Source organism: Oculina patagonica, chromosome 4 (genome assembly GCF_052425735.1).
Source record: "Oculina patagonica isolate OP01 chromosome 4, crgOcupat, whole genome shotgun sequence".
Classification (NCBI taxonomy): domain Eukaryota; kingdom Metazoa; phylum Cnidaria; class Anthozoa; order Scleractinia; family Oculinidae; genus Oculina; species Oculina patagonica.
In genome coordinates this window covers 63,814,222-63,838,006 of record NC_135761.1, presented here as the reverse complement: position 1 = coordinate 63,838,006, position 23,785 = coordinate 63,814,222, and the positions used below count along the sequence as shown (strand labels likewise).

Here is a 23,785-nt window from a genome sequence, read left to right as displayed (position 1 = left end):
TTTGGCAGAAACTGGATGATCAGGAAATGTACTGTTCAACCGTTACAGAAAAATTCAACCAAGTCAGCCGAGTTTGATGCCTGTTGAAAATGTTGACCGAAAACGCTGTTTTATTTTAGTACGACACGTAAAACCCTACCAGCTAGAACGATAGATTTTAACATACAGAACACGGCCTTTGTAACCACGCTCGTTTTCGAAAGCATAAGATAGAAATCTATAATTTTCACTGCGCAGAAAGCTTTATACACCTGTTTAAAAGTAAGAATCAATGACACAACAACAACATGTTATTACAATTCAGTTGGTAAAAAGTTTCTTTGCCGGAAAGCTCCAGGAAGTGATCGCAGAATTCAGCGATATTTTCTATTTTAATTGATTTAATCACTGAGGCAAATTACTTTCAGTTTCTATAGTTGCTTTACTTCCTAGAATGCTATGTTCCTGTTATTTATTTACCTGTTTCTTGGAATAAAATGGATGTAAAATAAGTCGAATCCCAAATTAAATATGCAAATATGTCCCAATTTAATGACTTGCAACGCTGCTGGATAACATAAAACTTTTTTACGAGAAGCTTTCTAGGGATGCTAATTCACACAACTACAAAGACTACGATTTCCTCTTGTAATTTCAATCTTTGGAATGCTTTTTTGCCAAAACGGAAAAGGCTGAAAAAGGTCATTCACTTCTCACGTTGCGAACCCACTTACGCCCCTTGAAGAGTGGTTACTATAACAACACTCGTTTGATTGACAAACTTATCACGTGGCCAAACATGACGTTTTTGTTTTGAAGGACGAAAGTGAGGCGGAGTAAGGTGAGAAGTGCTCGAGTTCCTGCAAACTAACATGAAAATTTCTGACTTTTTACAAACCTGAGGCGTCTTTTTGAAGATGCGGAGACGTCACAAACAAGGTAATTTCTGATAGTTTTGCACCTTTTATGCCTGTCTTGGAGCCGTTCGTCGCTTTGACGCTTTATCACGCGATTGTGCCTGGTTGTGACTAATGGTGGGCTGTCATCGCGTGAACTCAAATTTCAACTTGTCACACGCTGTAGATTTCAATTCTTCAGCGTTTTGCGGAAGATTTCGATTAAAAACTGAAATTAGTCATTGCTTTTGTGTTCTTTTAATTTTCTAGGTGCTTTGTCGACAAATGGAATGCGCTCGATGTGGGAATTTGTTTTTGTTTCCCAGTTCCTGCGGGTATTCCAGGGGAAGTTTGGTTTCGTCCGCTTCACAGTCGAGGTGCGCATTAAAACGATAGTTTGTTGCAAGGAAAACACTTAATCCTATCGAACTCGTTTAATCCTGCATTTTTTCTTGTAGTTTTATTCTTTGTATGAATTTTAAGCGAGATTTGTATCATGGTTGTTGATTAAACTTAAGCTCCAATTTACGAGTTGTCCGTTTGCTGCTTGTACTTGAGTTTACGTTATCTTGAACGGTTGATTTCTAATTCCTGCTGTTGAATTGTGTTGACGGGTTGTCTTGCTTAACAGGAATTAGAGAAAGCCTTCTTGGAGTCCCAGAACTCGGCCCTGTCTGGAATATTCGTAGAACTGCTACGAATCCTACTCCCCAAACGGGATATAAAGTGAGTGAAGTATTTGTGTGTTTTACGTTGATAACGGAAGCGCTTATAATGGCGTTCAATAAAAACCTCAGCTGATATGATTCATGTACACAGTTGTGTGTTTTTGTTAAACTGGCCGTTTTTAATTGTGCTGCAATTCTCTTCCCCTAAAGGACAACGACATGGCAGGAAGCCTTTAAAGAAGAGTTGGAGAAAAGGTCTTCAGAATGGTGTCCTTTCGAGGAAGGAAAACATTATAAAGAATTCAGCCCAGAAGATCGGGTCAGTGTTATTTTTTTTTCGAGTTGGTTTTTCACATTAACGACTTTCGATGTGGGCGTTTTGTTTGACATCCTTTGGACGTTCTGAGGTTGATAGGCTAAATACTGTTAACAGATTTAAACTAATTATTTTCGCAAATTGTACAAGGACACGAAATTCGCTGCCACACGTTTCAGCTAAATGCGATTTTAATCGAGCGAGTGTGCAGTTTGAATGCAAAATGGCGCTCGTCGCAAATCGCCCGAGTCATTTTCATTTATTTTTTTTCATCCCCGTAAAATATTTTCATCTGTTATTTTAATTTTAAAATGTCGAGCTTATATGTAACTGTTAGACAACGTATCATTTTAATAAAGGTCAAGTGCAAAAAGTGATAATCCTAAAGCCCATGCAATTGGATATAACAAATTAGCTGAAAATAAAATAAGCTTCAAGCTAATGTGAATGTAAAGTGCCAATGTAACCTTTTTTTGTTCGTTTGTTGCACTTTATTTTTTGTTATCTTGTACTTGTCCTGATTATGTTGTCATTGTTGGTATATTATAGTATTGTCTGTTGCAGTGTTTTGATATCGTTAGTATAATAGTGGATTGCTTATCTATTAAAACTTCATGTTACATAAAATTGTATTTGAAGTGAAGACTGTGAAAGGAAGAACATATTTTTAAAATATAGAAATTACTATAATCTTGCAAGTGCTTTATTTTCTAAATATTTTTGTTATTCACTCATAATCCCTGATTGGATTACAATTGTTTACAATGTTGTTTTTCCCTTCAAGAACTGTACGAGTTCAAGTTGACTGCTAAAAATTTTCCGTAAAAGGGAAGAACCAGATAATTTTTGAGTCCTCATTCAGAGCATGTTAAATTTATGTTAAAAAGCCTTCATTGCATCATTTTCTGTAGCTTAGTGACCAGGTCTTTTGTACCACACACGTTCAAAATGCTTTTATACATTAACTGAGAGAATTCTTGTGCGCTCATTGGTCCAAATTTATGGTCGATGAGAGTGTAGACCATTAAACCTGTTATGCAACAAAAGGCGAATGTTGGAAAACTTCAAAATTGTTGTGAATTTTCCAAAAACACAGAATCCTGCGAGTTACAAAACGTCAGCTGGAACATTTAAAACAAAATTTCCCACGCATTCGGTGGCTTCAAGTGAAAAAACTGCGATCTTACAAGCTGTCACAAAATGCATGTTTTATATTGTTTTTCCATCTAATTTGCAGAAAAATATTCTGTGTTATTGTGCATAAAAAACCTACTAAATTTTACTATGGTCTATAATCTTTTATTTCTCACACACAACTGGTCTATAATCTTTTTTATAATAACCTGAATTCTACGCGCATTTTGATTGGTTCTTACTTATGATCTATTAGAGTACAGACACATAGTTGACGTCACGCTGTGGTGTGACTCACGCGCGTGATCAGAGTTCATAGTCCAAATCAGAGTTGTCGGCAAAGTTTTTCAAACTTACCGGGCCACAACAAAGCAAAAAAGTTCAGCTTAATTACAAATCTTCAGTGAGAAACAATATGCCAAGCATCGTTCACCTTTCGAAGCATTTAACTGGGGTGAAACAAGCTTGAAGAAGACAGTGAATTATTCGAAAAATTATCCGAAATCTGTATGAAAGTTTGACCGATGTTGTACAGTTGGACGACGCCACAGGAAACAAACGAATTGCGGTTGAACGCTTCGGTTAATGCTTACAGATTTGAACAACTTTCCAAATCGGAATAAAGGTTAGTTTTTTCATTGACTTTCAATTGACCATTTTTCTGTTTATTCAATCGGATTAACAGTGCTTCGTGTTAACGAAAACTTAATAGTGAAATCAAAACAACTTAGCTCATCGGTACGGCGGCATTGCTCACACTGAAGTGCGCTGAAGTCTTGTGTTATTATATAAAACAAATAGATTCCATTTTGCCGTGGGTCTGTTCAGTTATAGATCACAGATGACGTCAAAATGTGGTATGAACATCAGTGACCCACTCGCCTTCGGCTCGTGGGCCACTTCTTTTGTTCATACCACATTTTGACGTCATCTGTGATCTATAACTGAACGGAAGCACAGCAAAATGGAATCTATTTGTTAAATGAACCATAAAAGTGACACAATAAAATGCCCAAAAAGTAAAATTCTCACAAGTGACCACATAATGTAGGCAATGACAATGAACGAATTAGTCTTCCCCTATTGAATGAAAGAAATTAATAAATTGACTTAGTTTAATGAGGGCTATATTGCAACTGACAAACCTGTGGCCCTCAGATTATTGAATTGTAATTTACAAGTGTTGGTTTTGGTGGAGGGAGGAAAACCAAACAACCCATAGAAAAACCCAAACCCACATAACGACAGGACTCTTACAGCCAAACTACGTCACATGTGACCAGTGTTTCCAAAATTTCAAACATCATGCCTATGTCTCATTCTCCAATTTTGGGCATTCCCTTGTGTTTCTGCAGATTCAAAGAGGGACTTCATCATCCATCAACCATTTGTTGTCGCTTTTCAAAATGTTTAGCCAGACCAACAGTTGTTAATATCTTTAGTCAAATTCAAACCAGGTATAGGCCTCTCAGCAAGAAAACAACAAGAAGGATGATTTCCAAACACTCACAAATACCAGCCTGCATAACACTTGTCCCTGCTCCTGTTGTCGCAAGTGGTGGCCAGTTGATTGTTTTGTCTTTGAGCAAGAATTCTTTTTTTTCAAGGCAATAATCACTTGACACATCGCATGTATCCTATTCTTCATCAATTTCCTTATGCTGCATTGTAGGGATACATGTGTTACTTGCAAACTTCTTGCTTTTTAGACATGGGAAAGCCATGTTGACAGAATTAATAATTGGAAGGAAGTAGGTCTTGGACTTCACTATCTAACTCACCTCGAACCATCGCTTGAACAAGGGAAAAATGGAAAAAAATATGTGGTCTCTAAAAAGCTCGGGTTTTCTCCCTTTCATTTTTTTACCAAAAAAAAAAATCCCATCCTTTTTTTTTCAATTTAAAATAAAACTTATCAAAATCATTTCCATTCTTGCAAATTTCTGATGCGATTTCCATCACATCTGTAAAGGAAAGAAAAAAGAAGGAAGGGGGCCTTCCCACCAACATTAAAAAGGTGGGGGGTGAGGGGGGTGGGGGGGCGGTAATAAAAAATAAAAAAGGGTGGTGATTTTATTTTTTTATAATAAAAAAAAAATTTTTTTTTTGAGGGAGGGTTTGTGATTGACAGGATGAGTTTTTAGTGCTCTCTGAAACAAATGTATTGCCTTCAGTTGAATTATGTTTTAATCGTTTTCTTACTGTAGGTATTGCTGTTAAAGCAGTTGATAGATTATTTGGCAGAGGGCAAAGATGAAGAATTGAAAGAATTTGTCAAGGACTTTTTAAATCCAAACTCTTCGGTAAGTTTCCTTGGTTGGACTTTTTTGTCTTTTGAGACCAGAAGCCTGTGCACATAATTTTAAAATCAGCGGGTTAGGGATTTTGTTTGAAGATTGCGAACAAAGTTAAATGTCAATAATAAAAAAATGCTAACTAAAGTTTTGATGGGTGTCTAGAATACAAAGACCGAAGACATTAACCTATTTCAAAACGTTAAAATTGTAATTATATGGCTCCAAGTTCTGTAGGGTGAATATGAAACAAAAGACATCACATCAAGATTGAGGGGTGAATAAATAATAGTTTCTTTTGTTTTATTCCCCAAAGCCCCATACCAAGTATTATTTATATATTAAAGAATTTTGCCAAATCTTGAAAATTTAGTTAAGTAAAAAAATATTGAAGTTGTCTGATAATGATGCAAATTATGCATCTTGCAACAGTACTTGTGTTTTGCTTTGAATTCTCATAGTGATTTCCGCATGTGCTTAGGAATATTAGTGATTTATTGGCATATATATAGAGCGGTTTTCACTGAGCGGTTTTCACTTTCGTTGTGTTTTCTTTGGTTTTGCATATTTGCAACACTGTGATGAAAGACTTGCGCCACTTTCTCAATTAATCAAGTAAAGACAAAACCAAGCACGACTTGCCCACACACATTTCCCCACACTCCCTGTCAGCCACGTGTATTTGCTTCGAGTTTTGATTGGATTAGAGTGATTACTCACGGATTTTGCTAAAATGACACTCAATTGAAAACCCCTCAAAGTTGGTCAGAATAAATACAACTTATTTAATTATTTCAAGTCAATATTTGGATTAAGCCAGAAAAATTTCATCAAAAGTAAGAAATTAGCATTAGCTGTACTATTCAAAGATAAAACATTTATATTAATTGTATTGCTTTTAATGTGATCTTGTTTTGGTAGAGAGTGAAGCCTATTGGCCGTGATTCCGGCAATAACATTTATTGGTATTTTGATGGTAGGTACATTGCTTTGAACAGTTGAAGTTGCTGTCAGTTTAATTGCATGTATTCCCATCAGATTGGACACGGGATAGCCTTTACAGTGCCATTGTTTTGTAGTCAAACAGTGCAGTTAGTGTGTCTGTTTTAAAAAGTTTTTGTTTGTAGATGCAAAAGGTTATAACAGTCCAGTCAAGGCTGCAACATAGCTGTGCAGACTCGTATAATTAGATATGTCATATGTTGTAGACTAAACAAAGGTGAAGGAAGTCTGAGTTTGCATGTTGTTATGTTTTAGAAGAATTTTTTTCCACCACATCCAATGATTTATATATAAATTAAATATTATTTTTACAGTTTAATACCAGGTCCTTGGAAATAAACATAAATAACAATGCGTTCTTATTTGTAATCTATCAGTTACCGAAATTAACATATTTTATCACCACCAAGACAAAGAGCAACAGTACATATATATAATATGCAGCAGGTCACCCAGGCTTTTAGGAAACAAGCTTGTTAAAAACCCTTTTTAAATTGAACTGAGAAAAGTAGGATCGGTAGAACCCGATGAGTGCTAAAATGTTGTAGCTTTTTACTTGTAAGTGACTATTTTTTGTTTAGTTTTGTTTTATAAGGAATTAACTGTCACATGTTCAAATAAAGTTTGCTGTCACTAATGGTTATGTTAAAACACTGTCTTGAACAGTATTACTCTCATCTGTTAATTACGTGAGTAAGTCAGTTACCAGTGCATGTTTTCGAAAACATTTGAACAACATTTATATTGATCAACAGACAGAATTAAAAGACGTGCACTGATGCATTTACTAAGTGACGTATAGATGTTGTGCAGCTTGGGACAATTATTGTCTTCTTACCATAGAACATTCTGTAGACTAAAATGCGATTAAATTCAAGGCATGATACTTAATTGGGATCATTTTCCAGGGGTTCTTTGTTGTCTTAGCTTGTTAAAAGTAAGTTGGTTTCCAGCTGCTGGACATTTAATCAAGATATATTCCCTTTCACATACCCCACAAGTCAAAAGTTATTTTGAAATAATTTAACATGTTTTGTAGTATGGCATAGTTTTATACCAACACACTAACATCATACATCTCATGTCTACATTGTATATATTGAACCAATAATCAATGTTGCTTTTTTACCAGTTAAAAATATCTTATGTTTTATGTTCATTTAGTGTTTTAAATGTGTTCGGAAATAATTTTTAGACTTTTATAAAGTTTCATTTTGTACAGAGACAATTGAACTAAAATCTATTGTTAACAGAGTTTTGTTTCATTCTATTATTGATCAAAAGTAAAAATAATTTACTTTCTTCAAAGTTAACAGTTTTAATCTGGAAGTTGTTTTTGCCAAATTTTTGTTTATAATATGACAGTTATGTTTATTTTCTCTTTAAAGCTGTATTCGCAGTACTCAGTGTGTTTTTGTTTAGAAACAGCAGTCTGCTTGGATGGCTATAGATTATTAAAATAATTAGTATTTTTAGTGTGTGTTTTCAAACAATGTTAATACATTATTTTGTTTAAGGACAAATTACCTGAGTGTTTCTTATAGTAGTTTAATCCTTTGTTTTATCTTATATTTTAGAAATCTTCAATTCACAAACTCAGTAAAATTCAAATATCTAAAGGTGGCAGAAAAATGTCATTTAGTTTAGTTTCACAATGGGAAATTTAATAGATATATAAGTGTAGATCTTTGTAGCACAATTTTAAATTTTCTTAGTTTCAGTCACTCATCGGATTTTGGCCTTTAGAAAGAAAGCAGAAATTTCAAATCTTTTTTTGTTCTTTCCATTCTATATTTCTTGCTTTTGTTGAGATGCTTTTCAAGCCATTGTTTGCTTCTGCCAAACACTCTGTGAATAACCTTTGTCATGGAAATTTGTCATGCATTTAAGAAATCCAATTTGCATAAATTTGGTGTTTTTATAGTCTTTGTTGATATTGTGGCTCCAATGAATGGAGCCATTTTTGTGCAGCAGGTGACAGGTAAATTGAGGATCCAATCACAAGGCTTGATTCCTGAGAGCAGTGAGTGTTTACACTCCGTTTTTTGCTGTGTTCCAATGAGCTCTAAGCAGCCACATTGTTCCCCAAGGTTGTTGACAAGATTCAAATTAAAAAGCTATTGTATGGTTACAAGGAAAATGCAATTAGGCTTAGTCACATGTCAGAACAAACAAGAGAAAGGAATAAATGTTTCATGGGGCTTGCATGTTTTGCATATGTTTTAAAAAGTCGTCTTGAGGCAAGAAGCTCATGGCTTTTTCAGTTGGATTATTTTCACTCTAGTCTTTGACTCTGCTCTAAAATGTAGGTATAAATATCTTCTTTGGAAATTAAGATTTATTCACTTTGAGGTTTGCTGGATTTACACTGACCCATATAGATCCTGTACAACGCTTGTAGTATATATATATTTTTAATTTAGCATAATCTAAACTTAACTTGATTTACTATGTTTGAGGTTGGATTTAGGGCGGTTTGGGGAATTTTAGCTCCTATAAAGTAGATCTTTTAAAAGGTAACACAAAATGAAGTCTTAGCTGGTGTGAATCAAAACTGACACTCTTTGTCTAGCCACAAAAAAGCCTTTTTAGAATCCTGCCAGAAGTTTGAATATTTATAACAGCCACAGCTCTGTGACCAGCCAAGCATGTATTGTTTACGTTTGTAGAGCTTACCAAATGTAAATCCACAGCACCATTTCTGTTTTGAAAGATTCTAGAAGTGGAATTGGGTTGAAAATTGAGAAATATTTTGATCTCAAATTTGTCATTTGTGACATGTACAGGTATTCTTGTCTCATTGTGTCGTGTGTTTGTAGAAGAGCAGTTCTTGTTAAAAGTGGATCATCTCATAATTACTTATATATACTCAATGGAATAATAGTAAATGTTGTCCAACCATCACTTGCTACAAGAGTTACATCCACACAGTAACTTTCATTTTAAAATAAAATAATTCATCCGTAGTATCTAGTTGATATATTTTACTGTATACATCATTGAACCCACTAGTTTCTACCCACTCATAATGTATTATCATAAAAATTAATATACATCAGTGTATTGTAATGTGCTAACCTTTCAGAGGCTGGGGAGTTTGATTTGTTAACTGTGTGCTTTTGTGATAGTTCAATTTCCTGTATAACTTCAGTTTGTATTCAAATAATTTTGTAACATGCTTGACTTACTAACCTGTTGGCATTATCTCTCCCAGACAGCAGTATTTAACTATAACAATGTTGGTTATGTTAATATCATAACGCTTTCTAATATTCTTGCAACTACAAACCATTAACCATGACATTATAAGCATTCAAATGTTAATTTTATCCTTTAGTACAATTTCTGAAAACTGTGTTGAGACGTTTCTATTTAAGAATATGTCCTTAAGTGCTTGTTTATACGCAGATAATGGTTTTATGCCCACAAAAATGGACTGGCCTAAGCGGATAATGCTATCACATTGCTATGTTGTTTGCAAGAGTTGTGTTGCTGTAATTTTTTTTAATATAATTATTTCAAACTGGCAGCTATGAGTTATATTAGACAACGGGAAGTCTAAACATGCAACTTTTATCCAAGTTCTTACGCGAGATACAAAAGTTAATAATTCCTTAAGAGATTACGATATTGAAAAATAAAAATTGTTTAAAGTTTATCTCTTTAATCTCTAATTCTTTATTTGTTTTCACTTGAAATAACTAAATTAGTAACTTCAAGTGAAAACAAATTAAGACTTAAAGATTAAAGAAACAAACTTGTAATAAACTATATTTTGCAAATAATTTTATATAAATGGATTATACTCTTGTACTCCGTATAGTTAGAGAACTTTGTTTCTAAGACAACAAAATTCTGGCTTGTAAAAGTATAGCGTCAACATCATTTGTCATTCAAATATCATTTGGTTTAAGTCAGGAGAATGTAGAAAGCAAGTGGTGGGCTTAGCCAAAGAATAAAGCACTTGCAAAGTTACTTTTTTACTTGCCTTGGGCTGTATAGGACAGTATTTGACTAATCCTGTATGATTAGATGGTTTTCAATTGGTACTTTTTGCTGGTCACATAGTATACATTTTATCGAGTGGTATCAACCTTTTTAAGACCATTTACTTGTTGCCTGATTGAGTCAACTGTGCGCAAACTAACTATTTTATTAATGTTACATGCAGGAAATATTAAATATTTTTGTGTTCTGCCAGCATTGATGAGAGTAATATCTTTATGTCCAATTAAGCTACAACAACCATGTTGCACCCCAAAAGTAGTGATGTACCTTAAAAATGATCTGAAATAAATTTTCTTCAAGTTTCAACTATTTACCTCTTTATGCATATGATATTCACTCAATGACAAATAAAACATGTGCTCTTTAGACTTGCCACTTCCATTCTTAATAGTCCAGCAATTTGGATACTTTCCTTAACTTGTAACACTTGTTAACTGTTGTTTCCATGCTTTTATTTCACCAGATTTGAGACTTTACCGTGAAACTGTGGGAAAGAAGGGACGCAGAACAGGGTGAGTGATCATGTAGCCTTGAGTTAATGAAATAATGACTATGCTCTAAGAAAAAAAAAAACAGAGAGCCAAAACCCTGCAACATTTGGATGTTGAGCAATCACATTTGGATGCAAAACTGCACAAGAAAATTAAAAAGAAGTCAAAGTTTACATGTACATGCCATAAGTTAGGTGTGATTACTTGGGACACCAGACACGCTAAAACACAGCGACAGATGAACTCTGCTCAGCAGACATTAAATTGTTATGTGTATTTCTCGAACAAAATTGTTTTTCCTCTCAGATCATCCATAATTTACCGTACAAGAAACTTAACACTAAATCATTCTCGCAAAGCAGACCTCTCAACCTCAAAGCACTGGAAATCTGGAGATTGAGGTCAAAAAATCTGGAGATTTCAGTAAAAACCGGGAGATTGATCAACTGACGAACAAAAATAACTAAAAGAGGCCTAAAACCAGGCGCTGATCAAATGACTTGTTACTTTGTTTACCGTGAGATTTCTGTTTCTCATCGTGAGATTGAAGTGAAAACCGTGAGTCTCACGACAAAACCGTGAGACTTGAGAGGTCTGCAAAGAGAGTTTCTCATTTGCTTCCTGCGGTTTGTTTAAATTTTAAAGAAGATTGTACATGTGTTTTTTTTTTCTTTGGCCTTTTTCCCCTTACGGAAAATATTTATCTCAACTTGATTATCTTTGAGCAGCAAGTGGATTACACATGTTGAATGATAAGTTTATTGTGCTCAATGCAGGGTGCAAATTAATATTACTGCCCAGCTAGAGTTTAAAACTGACCATTTATAATAATACATTGACTTATAATTTACTTAAGGTAAGAAATAACAAAATTTTGAATACTTCGATTCTTTCTAAAGCTTAAAGATTTATTTTTTATTTACTTATTTATGATAGTGCTGTTTCAAACTAAGTTCTATCCATGGCAGCAATAAAATAATAATTTCTGTCCTTAATTGGTTCTTTATTAATTGTATTTTAAACCATGGACGTAAAAGTGATGCCTTTATAGATCAAGAGTACATTGCTGTCCTGGTATATATTATTTTGGTGATTGTCTTCGTTGTCATGAATGTTTGACACCAATCACATTTTAATGCTGTGTTAGTAGCATTTAATGTCACTAAAAGAAGCCTGGCTGTAATGAGTTTTAAGAGGCTGTGATTAAGATTTGTCGCCCGTAAATACCTTACTCATTTACCTGACTGTGAATACAGCTCTTTTTGATGTTATGCTGCTTGCCATATTCACACACTGTGGATACTTGCAGGCTGCTTTTATAATTATAGAAACATGATCATGTTACTTTAAAAACTTTTTCTTGTTCAGGGGGCCTAGCTTAGTAGTATGATTTACTTCACATAATTATATCGTTTTTCTTTTTTTGTTATTAATAGTATTTTTAGATGTATTTCCGTTTATTTGAAACAAGTAAACAGTGTGGAACCTTACAAAATAATGCTGAACTGAGAATGTTTTCTTGTTACATTATCAGCGGTGTCTCTAAATAATTGTTAACATTGACTACTTGGTCTTTCACAAAATATTTTTTAATTTGTTGTTGTATTTTGTCAACTACAATAAAAATATGAATATGGCAAAGCAATGTAAAAGTTTAGGTATTTTCTTGTTCAGAAATTTTTGCTTTGACCAACGTGGTATATTTTTTATTTTCTATCATCTACCTGAAGTCATGAATTGATAATTATCTATATTTGTCTGACTGTGCATGATAATTACAAACATGCTGTTTGGATAAATTAAGGGGAACATGACATATGTAAACATGTCAAACACAACAATTTTCATCTGCTCGAGTTTTGTTCTCTTAGCTATCTGTGAGAAATCTCTTACAGCTAACAAAAACATGATCAACTCTGAAGAATAATTCTGTTGCCAAAATGTGTACATGCACAAGCACAAGTGCGATAAATCACAAAGATAGTTACCCATTTCAATTGTATTTTAACACTTTGCTATGTAAACACACTAAGGTAATGTTTGCTTAGATGGAAACAGCTCCACCATATATGGCAAGTTGTGTATTAAATTTCCATTATTATGATTTGCTAAGTTAGAGAAAATTAAATAAACCATGAAGCTGTTATGTTAATTAGCTGTACATACCAGCTGGTGGTATAATGTTGGAGCCATGTGAAGCATATTTAATGAAGCAGTGTATTTGTTGTAGCACTGTTTGGCTTGTTCCTTCCTTTTTGTTTCACCATCTTTTTGTGTGTTTTAATGTTCAAAACACAACAACAACTCAGGGTATCAAAACCAGAACTTTCTACATTTTAAAACTTCACCTGCTCATAAAAAAATTCTTGTAAAGGAGGATGGTTGCTGGGAGTTGATTGTATAGTTGATGTGGTATTTTGCATATTGTATTTTTCAGCTGGGAGACTGTCTGTTTAAATTGCGACGATTGGGAGAAGCTTCTGAGGTGAATACCAATCTTTATTTTTGAAAGATTTTTGTTCATTTTTAGTGCCCAAAAAGGGTAGGAAGTTTGGGGTTGAAACAGTTTTAACTTTTGCTCTTAATTAATATTATTATTTTCTGTGTTCAAGTCATTTTATCTAAAACTACTGTGGTGATTCATTCACTCATTCATTCATGCATGCACGCACACAAGTGGGTTATCTTCACAGTGTCAATAAGCAAGGCTTATCAGTGCGACTGATCCTGTACCAAAAGTGTGACTGCTACAATTTTAACTATGACAACTAACCATTGATCATTAATCATCAAAAGTGGAGACTTTGTTTGGTTCACAAATGTGCTACAAAGGATGCTAGTCAGTTTTGTTAAGGTTATATATCATTGTTTTGAATAATTTGTAAGAATTCAAAAGAGATGTGTATGCCACATATTCTACCTTTGTGCATGTGAAAATGTGTGACTTGGATGTGCAGGATTTATATTACTAGTTATTATTTTGTCCAAATTGATGTTTAAATGGTTCAGCCTTAACATCTAATAGAGTGTGGGGTTTGTCATTCATCTCAAAAAAAGTATTTCCACAGAGGAGAATCAAAGCCTGTTTAATTGGAAGCATCACCACCCCCTTTGAGTTCATGTTTAACGGTAGGGTGACCCTCCTTCTAAACCCTGAACTTAGAAAACACTCAAAAATTTTAATACTTCAGAAATAAAATACCAATAATAAGGCCTGGCTTATAAAAATTATTTGTTCAAAAGCCCTCTCTGGTTGACTTATTTTTGGAATCTTATTCAGTTGGGGGCGGACGGTAGCCTGTGAGAGCATCCGGTTTTTTTTGGCTCCTCGTGCCTCTTGTTTCTTGAGCCAAACAAACCGATGGGATGCTCTCACATGCTAGGTGGAGGAGAAAGGGGGAGCTTGTCCTTTAGAGAAATTTTACATTTAAAGAACTGTTTGGGTTCATACTGACACTCAAAAACAAGTTCTACAGTCATCACAAGACTCTGAACATACTCTAACAACAAAATACAAAACAAGCTCTCCAAGCTCTCCAAGCTTGAGATTGGGTGTTTTGATGGGTGTTTGTTTATTGATATTGTATTGATGGATGTTTGTTTGACCGTGTTTTGCAATTTTCTTGATGGATACTGTCACATCTACTGTAGTTGTATGCTTGGCTATTTGTTTGTTGTGGTATTACAAAGCAAATGCATGTTGGATTATTTGTTGTTTGTTTATTTCAGTTGTATTGATGCATGCATGTTGTTTGTTGACAGTACATTTCAGAAGTCTAGCAACAGTAATGAGAAAAAGCTGTACAAATACCTGAAGAATGAGCTCTATCCAGCTGTGATGCCATCTGTTAAGGTACAAACTACATAATGCAAGACTTGGTAATACCGTATTTATTAGATTAAGCGCCCTGGGCGCTTATTAAATTTCTGGACCTTGAGAGTGGGAGCTTATTCGAGGCGGGGCGCTTATTAAATTTTTTACGACAAAACAATGAACGTGAATAAAATGAACGTAAGAAAACGTGGAGATGTACCAAAGCAAAATTTCAACTGTTCATTGAAAGTGTCTGTAAAATACTAAGAAAACTCGGTCTTCGGGGAAGCCTCTTAGTAGTAGTTAGTCGATTTCAATAATAATCAAAGTACTCCTCTTGTGCATTTCAGTATTTTTTAAGGGGGGGTGGGAGGTGGGCGCTTAATCGAGGCTGGGCGCTTATTAACTTTTCCTACCTACAGGGTGGGCGCTTAATCGAGGTGGGCGCTTATTAACTTTTCCTACCTACAGGGTGGGCGCTTAATCGAGGTGGGCGCTTATTCGAGGTTGGGCGCTTAATCAAATAAATACGGTAACCATATCTCTCATGCAAGTTCATGATCACAAAATGACCAGATACCCATAGTTCTAGATGTTGTTAACTGTAAGACTTCAAACTAAAGTCATTGTACTCCATCTGTGTACTGTAGTTTCCAGTTACATGTACACTGTATTTTTATTTAACTCAAATTATTAGGTTTTTGTTGTGGTTGGTGTGATAGACTCTTGGTCAAGCAGTCCAGGTTGTAGCCCTGGCCAGCAGCATGGCCAGGATCACTGTGTTGTGTTCTTGGACAGACAAACTCTCACAGTGCTTTCCTCCACCACCCAGGAGTTTTAATGGGTACCTGAAAACTATAAGGCAGGCAATGTGACAACATTTCATGGGGAAGGGGTCCTGGGGGTTCTTGCAATAGACTGACATCTATTCAGTGGGGGCCAGGGGGGATACTCCTAGCTGTTTACTGGTGTTCAGCCACCTCCCTTGCCTGTTGAGCCTTTAGGTTCCAAAAAACGTTTCAATTGTTAAGTGTCTTGTGAGGCCGATCCACTGTTTAAAGTACTTTATGTATTTTATTTTGTAGGAAGATGAGAAAGAAAAGGAATTGGAGTCTTTAAAAAAGGAGAGACCCTCAAAGGCACATCAGAAGGTGCGTGTGTGAAATTAACTACAGAGGGCTTTTAGTAAAATATTCTGGTTTCCAGGCACTTATATTTTCGTATCCTGGGGATTTCCAAAGATCTTTTAATTGTGAAAATTGAATTGAATATAATTCATCAAAACCCTCTCAGAGGAAAGGCAACAGATGTACTTGTGTTTGTTAAATGGTTGGGGACTTGCTTGCTTTTGATCCCATTTCCCAGCCCAAATTTTGCCCAAATCCCATTTCCCACCCTATTGTTTTCCCAATTTTCCAAATCCCAGTCTCTATTGTTTATTTGTTGGTGATTTCCACTCTTAGTGACCCAAATCCCATTTTGCCAGTAAAAATTGGCCCAAATCCCATTTCCCACATTATTGTTTTCCCAATTTTCCAAATCCCAGTCTCTATTGTTTATTTGTTGGTGATTTCCACTCTTAGTGACCCAAATCCCATTTTCCCAGTAAAAATTGGCCCAAATCCCATTTCCCACATTATTGTTTTCCCAATTTTCCAAATCCCAGTCTCTATTGTTTATTTGTTGGTGATTTCCACTCTTGTGACCCAAATCCCATTTTCCCAGTAAAAATTGGCCCAAATCCCATTTCCCACATTATTGTTTTCCCAATTTTCCAAATCCCAGTCTCTATTGTTTATTTGTTGGTGATTTCCACTCTTAGTGACCCAAATCCCATTTTCCCAGTGAAAATTGGTCCAAATCCTAGATCCCATTTTACCCCTTCAGTCCCCTCTAATAACAGTGTATGAGAAGTATTTGTTCCTGGACTCTTGTGATTAGTTATTTCTTATTAACTGTTGCCAACACACATCAATCATTTTTGTATTACAGGCAACGTCCAGAAATAAAGCAGAGAAAAATGCAACAATGAGAAAAGAGGAAGAAAAAGTAGAGAAATCAAAGGTGAATAAAAACCTTCTTAACTCTCTTCTACAAGCCAGTAAACTGTAGCCACTAAATTAAGTTCACAAGTTAACTGATTTATGCTGTATGACTTTCATTGTACTCGGTAGTTACTTCGTTGTTACTCATTTTCGTGGGACTTACTTTTTGCAAAAGAGAGTTTCCATTTTCACTGTCTCTTCTTCTAAATCATAAACAGAGACAAGACATACCTACTGCAAATGCTGACCGTGTACTATAACGTTGTCTCTTGGCGCAAACGAACATACCAACCTTTTTAAAGTTCTGTTTCGGTTAAGGCTTTGTTCACTATCGTTGTAAAATATGGCTTTAAAATCCGTAGTGCCAATTTTGAGCATACCTGTTTGTTAATACAGATCGTTATTTCATTTCCTTTCAACACGATTTTTCTGTCAAATCACGAAATTAAAGTCTCGCGAAATTTGCCTCCATTTTGGTGAAGTAAAGCTCGCTTAAAAATTAGTAACAATAAGGTAAGCCTTGATTTCTATTGTCAGCAGGTTAATAAGCTAGAGGAAGCAGAAGACAAGTACAGTACAGAGGAAGACCTGGAAGACGACACCGTGGAAGAAGATCAAGAAGAGGAAGAAATCTCGGATGCAGAGCAAGAATTTGAGCTGGAAGAGCAAGACTCTCCTGAGCCAAAGAAGAAGAGAAAGCGTCCATTACATGCACAGGGAGGACAGAGGAAACGAGGCCGACCGGCGGTGAATAGAGAAGGTGCGGCGGCCATGGAACAGCACAAACCTGCTCCAGAACGAACTGAGAGAAGAAGGAAAAGAAGTGAGCATGAACAGGAGAGAATGGAAAAGGATATCGAGGTAGATACTAGATAAATAATCAGTTAACCACTGACCAAGGATAAGAAGCTGGCGTATTGCTAATTAAACATGAATGTTAATGATGTGACTGTGCAGGGTTGGTACAGAGACTGGAATTCTTGAAAAAGTATGGAGATTTGCAAGCCCGTTTTCCAGACCTGGAAAAGTATGGAAAAATGAAAGTCTTGATAGAAAAGTGAAAAAAAAAGTCCGGAGTTGCATACAACAACGCGTACTGTAGTTGTAGTCAAATATGTTTACTTATTAGAAAAACTTTAACCAGTCATAGTCTTACCATTTTCCAAGGACTTTTAATGTTTAAATTTTAACTTCCAGTGAAGTGTTTAATCTTGCAAATTAATTAACCACTGGTCAATACCCCCAAGTGGCTAGTAAGTGTAGTAAGTGATATATTTATTAATTTTTGACTGCAGGAACGCAAAGAATTGGAGCGTCGTGTGGAGGAAGAAATCCAAAAACAAGAATCAATAATGAGCGCTGCTGGTGTTGACAGCAGGACCAAGCGGCGCTGTGTTATTATGCGTGAAAAAATGAGTAAGAAGAAAGAGTGGTGGGAAGAGGAAGGACTGGGCTCTGAATCAGACGACGATCATGAAAGAGATTTAGGTAAATATTGCTTCACTCCTTTGCAATGAGTCATTGGCCGTTTCCACACAAGAAGACGGACAAGTCGTCTGACGATTTGTTCGCCTATTGTGAAGTTAAGACGGCTTTTAGACGACTTGTCCGTCTAGACGACCAATTGTCCACAAAAAATCCTCTTCCTAGACGGCCAAATGGACGGAAAAATTCAGACGAATTGTACGTCCAAAATCGTGTCCGTTCCGTTTTCACACTAGGACGATGACGATTTGTCCGTTTCAGATGGTTTGTCCGTCTCAGACGATTTATCCGTCTCTAGTGCGAAAACGGCCGTTGGTTTTGTTGTGCAGCTTAAGTTATTTTTTGACGCATTCCTTTAATCTTGTCATCTATCTGTGTGACAACTGTTGCATCCACTGTGCTAGTCCTTCTAGCCCACATTTGCCACACTTTGATGACTACTAAGCCCAATTGATATTTTACATCGCTTTTACATCGCAAACTGTAATATATTTACTAACGGAAAAGATGCAATTACTCTTACTAGTTATTAAGTCATTGTAAAATATATTTTCAATTCTTAGATTCTGATGGCTCAGATGGGCCCAGACGCCGCAAGAAATTAAAAGTTCCCAAGCCAGTTGAAATGCCTCCACCACCGAACAGGATTTACGTGTTTTCAACCAGTCTTGCAAACAGAGCAGCAGAGGCTTTGCAAATGGGTAGAGCGGAAAGCATCACTGCATTTCACAGGGCGCAGCCATCAAGCTCGCCGTTTCTGAAAATCGAACAAACGAACTCAATGAACATGTTTGGAAAACAAAAGCCATTTTATCCCCAGCAGTACCCCATGAGGGGATCTGGTAATGCCATGATGTCAGGCTTCTCTGGGGTGCCAGGTAGCCAATCAAACACCAGGCCGGGTTACAGCTCATCGCAGTGGGACCACATGCAGCAACAGTCTCAACAACCGCTGTACAAGGACAGGCAGCGCCTGCAGACTCAGTCCCAGGCTATGGAGGACATTCATCAGTTGCTATTTGGAAACTCACACAGTGGTAACAGTCAGGGTACAGCGGCAGGAGTGAATGGAATGTACTCCAGAAGTGGTTATAACCAGCAGGGAGGGGTAGGAGAACAGTCTTCATCCTACAGTGGGTACCCTCGAGGTGGTGCGCCGCAACATCAGGGTTCTTATATGGAGAGACGTCCCCAGGAGATGCGTGGGCAAGCACAGCAGTCTCACTTTCCAGCTTTCAGTCAGCAAACAAATCAACAGCAGCAGGGATACTTCCAGAGACCCAGACATCTTGGAGGCCTTCAGTCGCAAGGAAACGCCAATTCTCCTTCGTCAGATCCTCTGGGAGCTGGAGTGCGCTCACCACCCCCTCCTTACCCAGGAGGCAGACCGCCAGACGCCAGACACGCACGCAACAGCCCAGTACCATCCCCTACCAGTACAGGATCACCTCACACGCCGCACACTCCATTAACACCTCAGACACCCAGATTTCCGGGTCCGTCACCCAACGAGCCAAGCAAGCCACCATTCTCACCTTCCCATCCTCAAGGCAGCATGAGTGGACCAAGCTTAGCTAACTATCCTGTCCAAGCACAACAACAACAACAGCAACAGGCTGTGGTGCAAGGTGACGACAGGCCGTTAAACTCTCAACCACGGCCAGGATTTATAGAACTGTCTAGCAAAACACTGTCACACGGCATGCAGAATCCATATCCATCAGTGATGGGCAATTATAATCAAGCCCAGTCACCTTTAGATGGTCGCAGACCAGAAGAGAACAAGTCGCCTGCATTTGGTGCGGCTGGTAATCACGACAGTCCTTTACACTCACCCACTGATCATGCACCGACTTCTCATTACAGCAGTGTGCCACCTAACAAGAGTCCGTTTATGCGACCAGTTGGTCAAGCCACTCATAATCCACATAGTCCATATGCTACATCAGCTTCCATCCAAGGATCGAAATCGTTTTCAGTGGAAAGCTTGACCGCACCAAGCCAGCCAACCCTTGATAAGAGTAGCATTCCACCATCGCAGTTATCTGAGCAGCCAATGCCTCAGTACAGCGGTCTATATTTCCCTTCAAATAAGTATCCTGCAATGTTCGGACAGCCACAGTACCAATATCCTAGTCACATGCAGCACCCTGGAGCGTTTTACAATTCTCAGCTCACACCCAACATGTACCTGGGAAGGGCCTCTCTACCCGTGTACCCTCCTAATAGGGACTCGGGTCTTTAGTCCAATGCTTGCTTTGGTTTCATGCTCGATATACCATAATTTTGGTGGCATGGAGGTGTTGCTTTGATAAGTGATGTAAAGGACGGAGTAATAATATCAACAGTGGTTTTGTGTTCCAGAAAGATATTTCAAAAGACATCAAATAACAAAGTGCTCAACGGTATGAGAACAAAAATTGTCTGACAATAGCGACATTTGAAAGCGGATATGACGGTTTGCAGCTTCGGATTTGTTGAATGTCGTGCTGACTTTGCGGTTTAATACGCATACGCAAGAATCATTGGCAAGGATGCCGTTAATTCTCTGGCAGGGTTGAAGTGGAAGCTTTGAAGAACGCTGTATTTTCCTGGGCACTCTCTCGCAAAGAAGGCAGCAGTGTTAGGCAGCGTAACCACGGCAACATTAAGCCATAAGTACATAGTACATATTAATTAGTACCGCATCAATTTATACTTTAGACCAGCGGTTGACTTTCAACCTGACTGACTTGAAACGGATTGAACGAGTCGGTTAGCAGCTGTTGCAATGTCTTACATGTTTAGTTTTACAGCAGTTTAAAATCCAACCGCTGGTCGATGGTTTTGAAATTGTCCGTTTGTAGAAATTAGAAAGACTACCGTTTTCGGTAGTTGTTGTCCTAGAGAATGGTTTAAACTAAAATGAAGTACACATAGTCTTGAACACATGAGAAATGAATATAATCGGCTTTATATTTCAGCTGCCCTCTAGAATGATAGGCTCACACTCGTTTATTCGCTGCAGCTATTTTAGGATTTGATTTGACGCCCCCTATGTCTAGAGGCAGTATTTTTTCGGTTTTGTTTCGCGTTCGTGCAAGTTACATATTTTTTTTCACACAGTTTGTTACACGTTGGTTTTTCACCGTAACCTTGTCAAGTCGTGTTTTGGACTATTCAAAAGCAACTCAGCGCTAGCTGGTGCGTGACGAGGATTTGTTTAGTCACGCAAGGTAAAAATGGAAAAATCGTTGCGTGACGCCTCAAATAACGGCTGTTAATTGGACGAATCAGTGATTGATAGTTAACCAATTTTAAATTAAAGTGTGCGTTTTACACCCGTAAGTTTTTAAAAGCGGTATTTTGGGTTGAACCGAAGTAAAGTAAAATCGTTAAGTAAGAAAATAGATTACAGGCACCATTATCATAGATAAGCTTAATCCTGCTCTAACAACTAGATCAGTCCTGGTGATAATTTTTTAAGCTATAGACGATGTTTCTCCTGTCCAATGAAAAGAGGAAGGATTCTTAGATCAAGGTTAGCTTGCTCTTGGTTAATTTAAAGTAAAGTAAATTACCGTAACGACCTATTTTTAAATGATTTTCGTACCATGTTTGGTTTTGCATTAGCTTACCTTTGGACTCAGATCAATCAGAGAAAAGGTTTTGTGGGATTTGCAAATTAAGTTTAAAAAAATTTTAGCAAGCGTTCGCGCTGTTGCTGTTCGTTAGGAGCACACTCTAGCTAATGACCTTGGAAAACGTTGTGAAGCGAACTCCTTCATTCAAGCTCTCTGCCGTAAGAGAAATTGATTCGATGAATCGCGTGTCCTATCGCATGTGGTATAGTTTGAAAATACTGTTGCGAACTTTTCCTCTTTAGAAATTCTTACCAAGACATTTAACAAGTTCTGTAGTGAACAGATTCAATTAAACACAGCGTTAGTGCGTTTTCGCTAGAAGTGAAGGAGTTCTTTTCATATACTCTATAGTTTTGTTAATTACACGAATACCTAAGTGAATTCAGTGTTCATGAACATTTGTACAGTGTGAAAAAATAGAACTGCAGTACTTAGTCAGGAGCACATCAATTAACGTTCTTGGAAAAGAATTCATAGAAAAAAATTCTCACATTAACGGTTGACTGTTCGTGGGAAATTATCGGAGAAAACGAGAATTCTCCAATCATTTCCGATCCGTTTCATTTATCGCGAATGGCGAATTGTTTTAATCGCTAGGTAGTTCTTAGCGTCGAGTGTGCCAATGCTAGGCAGGATTTTTAATTTTAAGCTTTTCGTTAGAGTTCTCTAGTATTATCCCCCGGCAGACACACGTTAAACCAAATAAATTTAAGTAATCACACATGCGAATCCTCATTCTTTCAATCCAGGACTGGACCTGCTATTTCTAAACAAGTATAGGAAATTTTATAATCACAGTAGTGAAGGCTTGTCTAAAGGAATAAAAAAGGCTGTAGTGAAAAATGGCCTTGGGTTTTATCAAGATATAGTAAAATACTGAAGTTTATATCATGTATGTTTAACAAAATGTTTTTTCCAGTCTGTACGCGCGCACTATCAGTGGTGTATATATTTTTAAACATACTGTTTGATATTTTATGACAAAATTCACCAACACTTTGTGGTGACGGTTAATAAGCTGTCGTTCGCGTATTATTTGAGACAGGTATATCACTGCTGCAAGTTGGTGTATCAACAGTTCAGAAGATTAAACTCATAGTATGTAATCCACTTTGTCTTGAAGTGTGGTCACTGATCAGAGCACAAAACAATCGCATAAAGCTGAGTAAGTGTTATCGGAAGAGATCTGATGGCAATTCAAAACCTTTTTCTCTGAATTGTTCAAAAAGCGAAACACGAATAAAACTGGAGATAACGCTGACCCCGTATCACGCGTTTCGGGCCGGTTTGGTCATCATTTCACTCTTATTACAATTGGGCACTTCACAGAGCAAGTTTGCTGTTTCCTTTATAAAATGTTGAAGGAATTGCGCGCGGTCAAAGTAGTAACGGAGGCAACCTGCGAACAGGCGTTTTTTACGCCTATCCGTCTGTATAGGCGGGGGCGGGGGGTCTTGCAAAAGGGGGCATCCAGTCACCCACCCAGGTTACAACGTTGGTCGCGTGCGTTATAATTCGTCACTACAGTACTGTATATGGTAAGAGGTTGTTAAAAGACAACGCGCACTGTGATTGAATAAGAGTCGGGGCTGGATTTTCCGTAATGCCCACGGGCATTATAAGCGATGTTAATGCCCGGCTGGCTGGCAAAACGAGAGGAACAGACCAGAAAAGAGAGATGGGTTATTGCAGATGGCGGGATACCGGCCACGTTCTTTTATTGCGTGTTTCGTCGAGGTCCACAAACGCAAAAAAAGAGGCCAAGGATTTATTATATGGGCAATAAAGTCATAAACTAAGAACTGAAAAAGATTGTCCACAGCCTCTATTTTTTAACGCAAAAATAAAAAGCGAGACAATCGGCGAGCGCAAAGCGCGGAGGAGGTACAGAATCACCCCCTCACACCCGTTTTGCGCTGGCCTCTAGTTTTCTCACTGTTCTTTCCCCGCGCTCATCGATCGAAAAAATACGAAAAAAGAGAGGGCTGTGAACAGTCTAGAACAGAATTGAAGGAAACCAGTCCAAGACG

The 23,785-nt window shown here is 37.2% G+C and overlaps 1 protein-coding gene across 2 annotated transcripts; it reads left to right on the top strand.

Annotated features, from left to right (window-relative positions):
* Positions 1 to 765: 765 nt before the first annotated feature.
* Positions 766 to 22,865, top strand: LOC144651097 (uncharacterized). 2 transcript variants are annotated; one of them, XM_078510978.1, is made up of 14 exons: positions 766 to 918; positions 1,146 to 1,252; positions 1,507 to 1,601; positions 1,754 to 1,862; positions 5,201 to 5,296; positions 6,209 to 6,263; positions 10,761 to 10,809; positions 13,226 to 13,273; positions 14,551 to 14,641; positions 15,688 to 15,753; positions 16,595 to 16,666; positions 17,188 to 17,508; positions 17,943 to 18,135; positions 18,696 to 22,865. In XM_078510978.1, exons 1-14 carry the CDS (start codon positions 897 to 899, stop codon positions 20,375 to 20,377), a joined length of 3,006 nt encoding a protein of 1,001 aa, XP_078367104.1. In that variant the 5' UTR covers positions 766 to 896; the 3' UTR covers positions 20,378 to 22,865. The 2 variants fall into 2 exon arrangements, with proteins under 2 accessions (XP_078367104.1, XP_078367103.1); XM_078510977.1 differs by having other exon boundaries at positions 17,185 to 17,508.
* Positions 22,866 to 23,785: the final 920 nt, after the last annotated feature.

Excerpts from the sequence above, each read along its gene's own strand:
- LOC144651097 (XM_078510977.1), top strand. The coding sequence starts at position 897 with ATGCGGAGACGTCACAAACAAG. Across the intron at positions 919-1,145 it reads GCGGAGACGTCACAAACAAG|GTGCTTTGTCGACAAATGGA; the intron begins GTAATTTCTGAT and ends TTAATTTTCTAG. Across the intron at positions 18,136-18,695 it reads CGATCATGAAAGAGATTTAG|ATTCTGATGGCTCAGATGGG; the intron begins GTAAATATTGCT and ends TTCAATTCTTAG.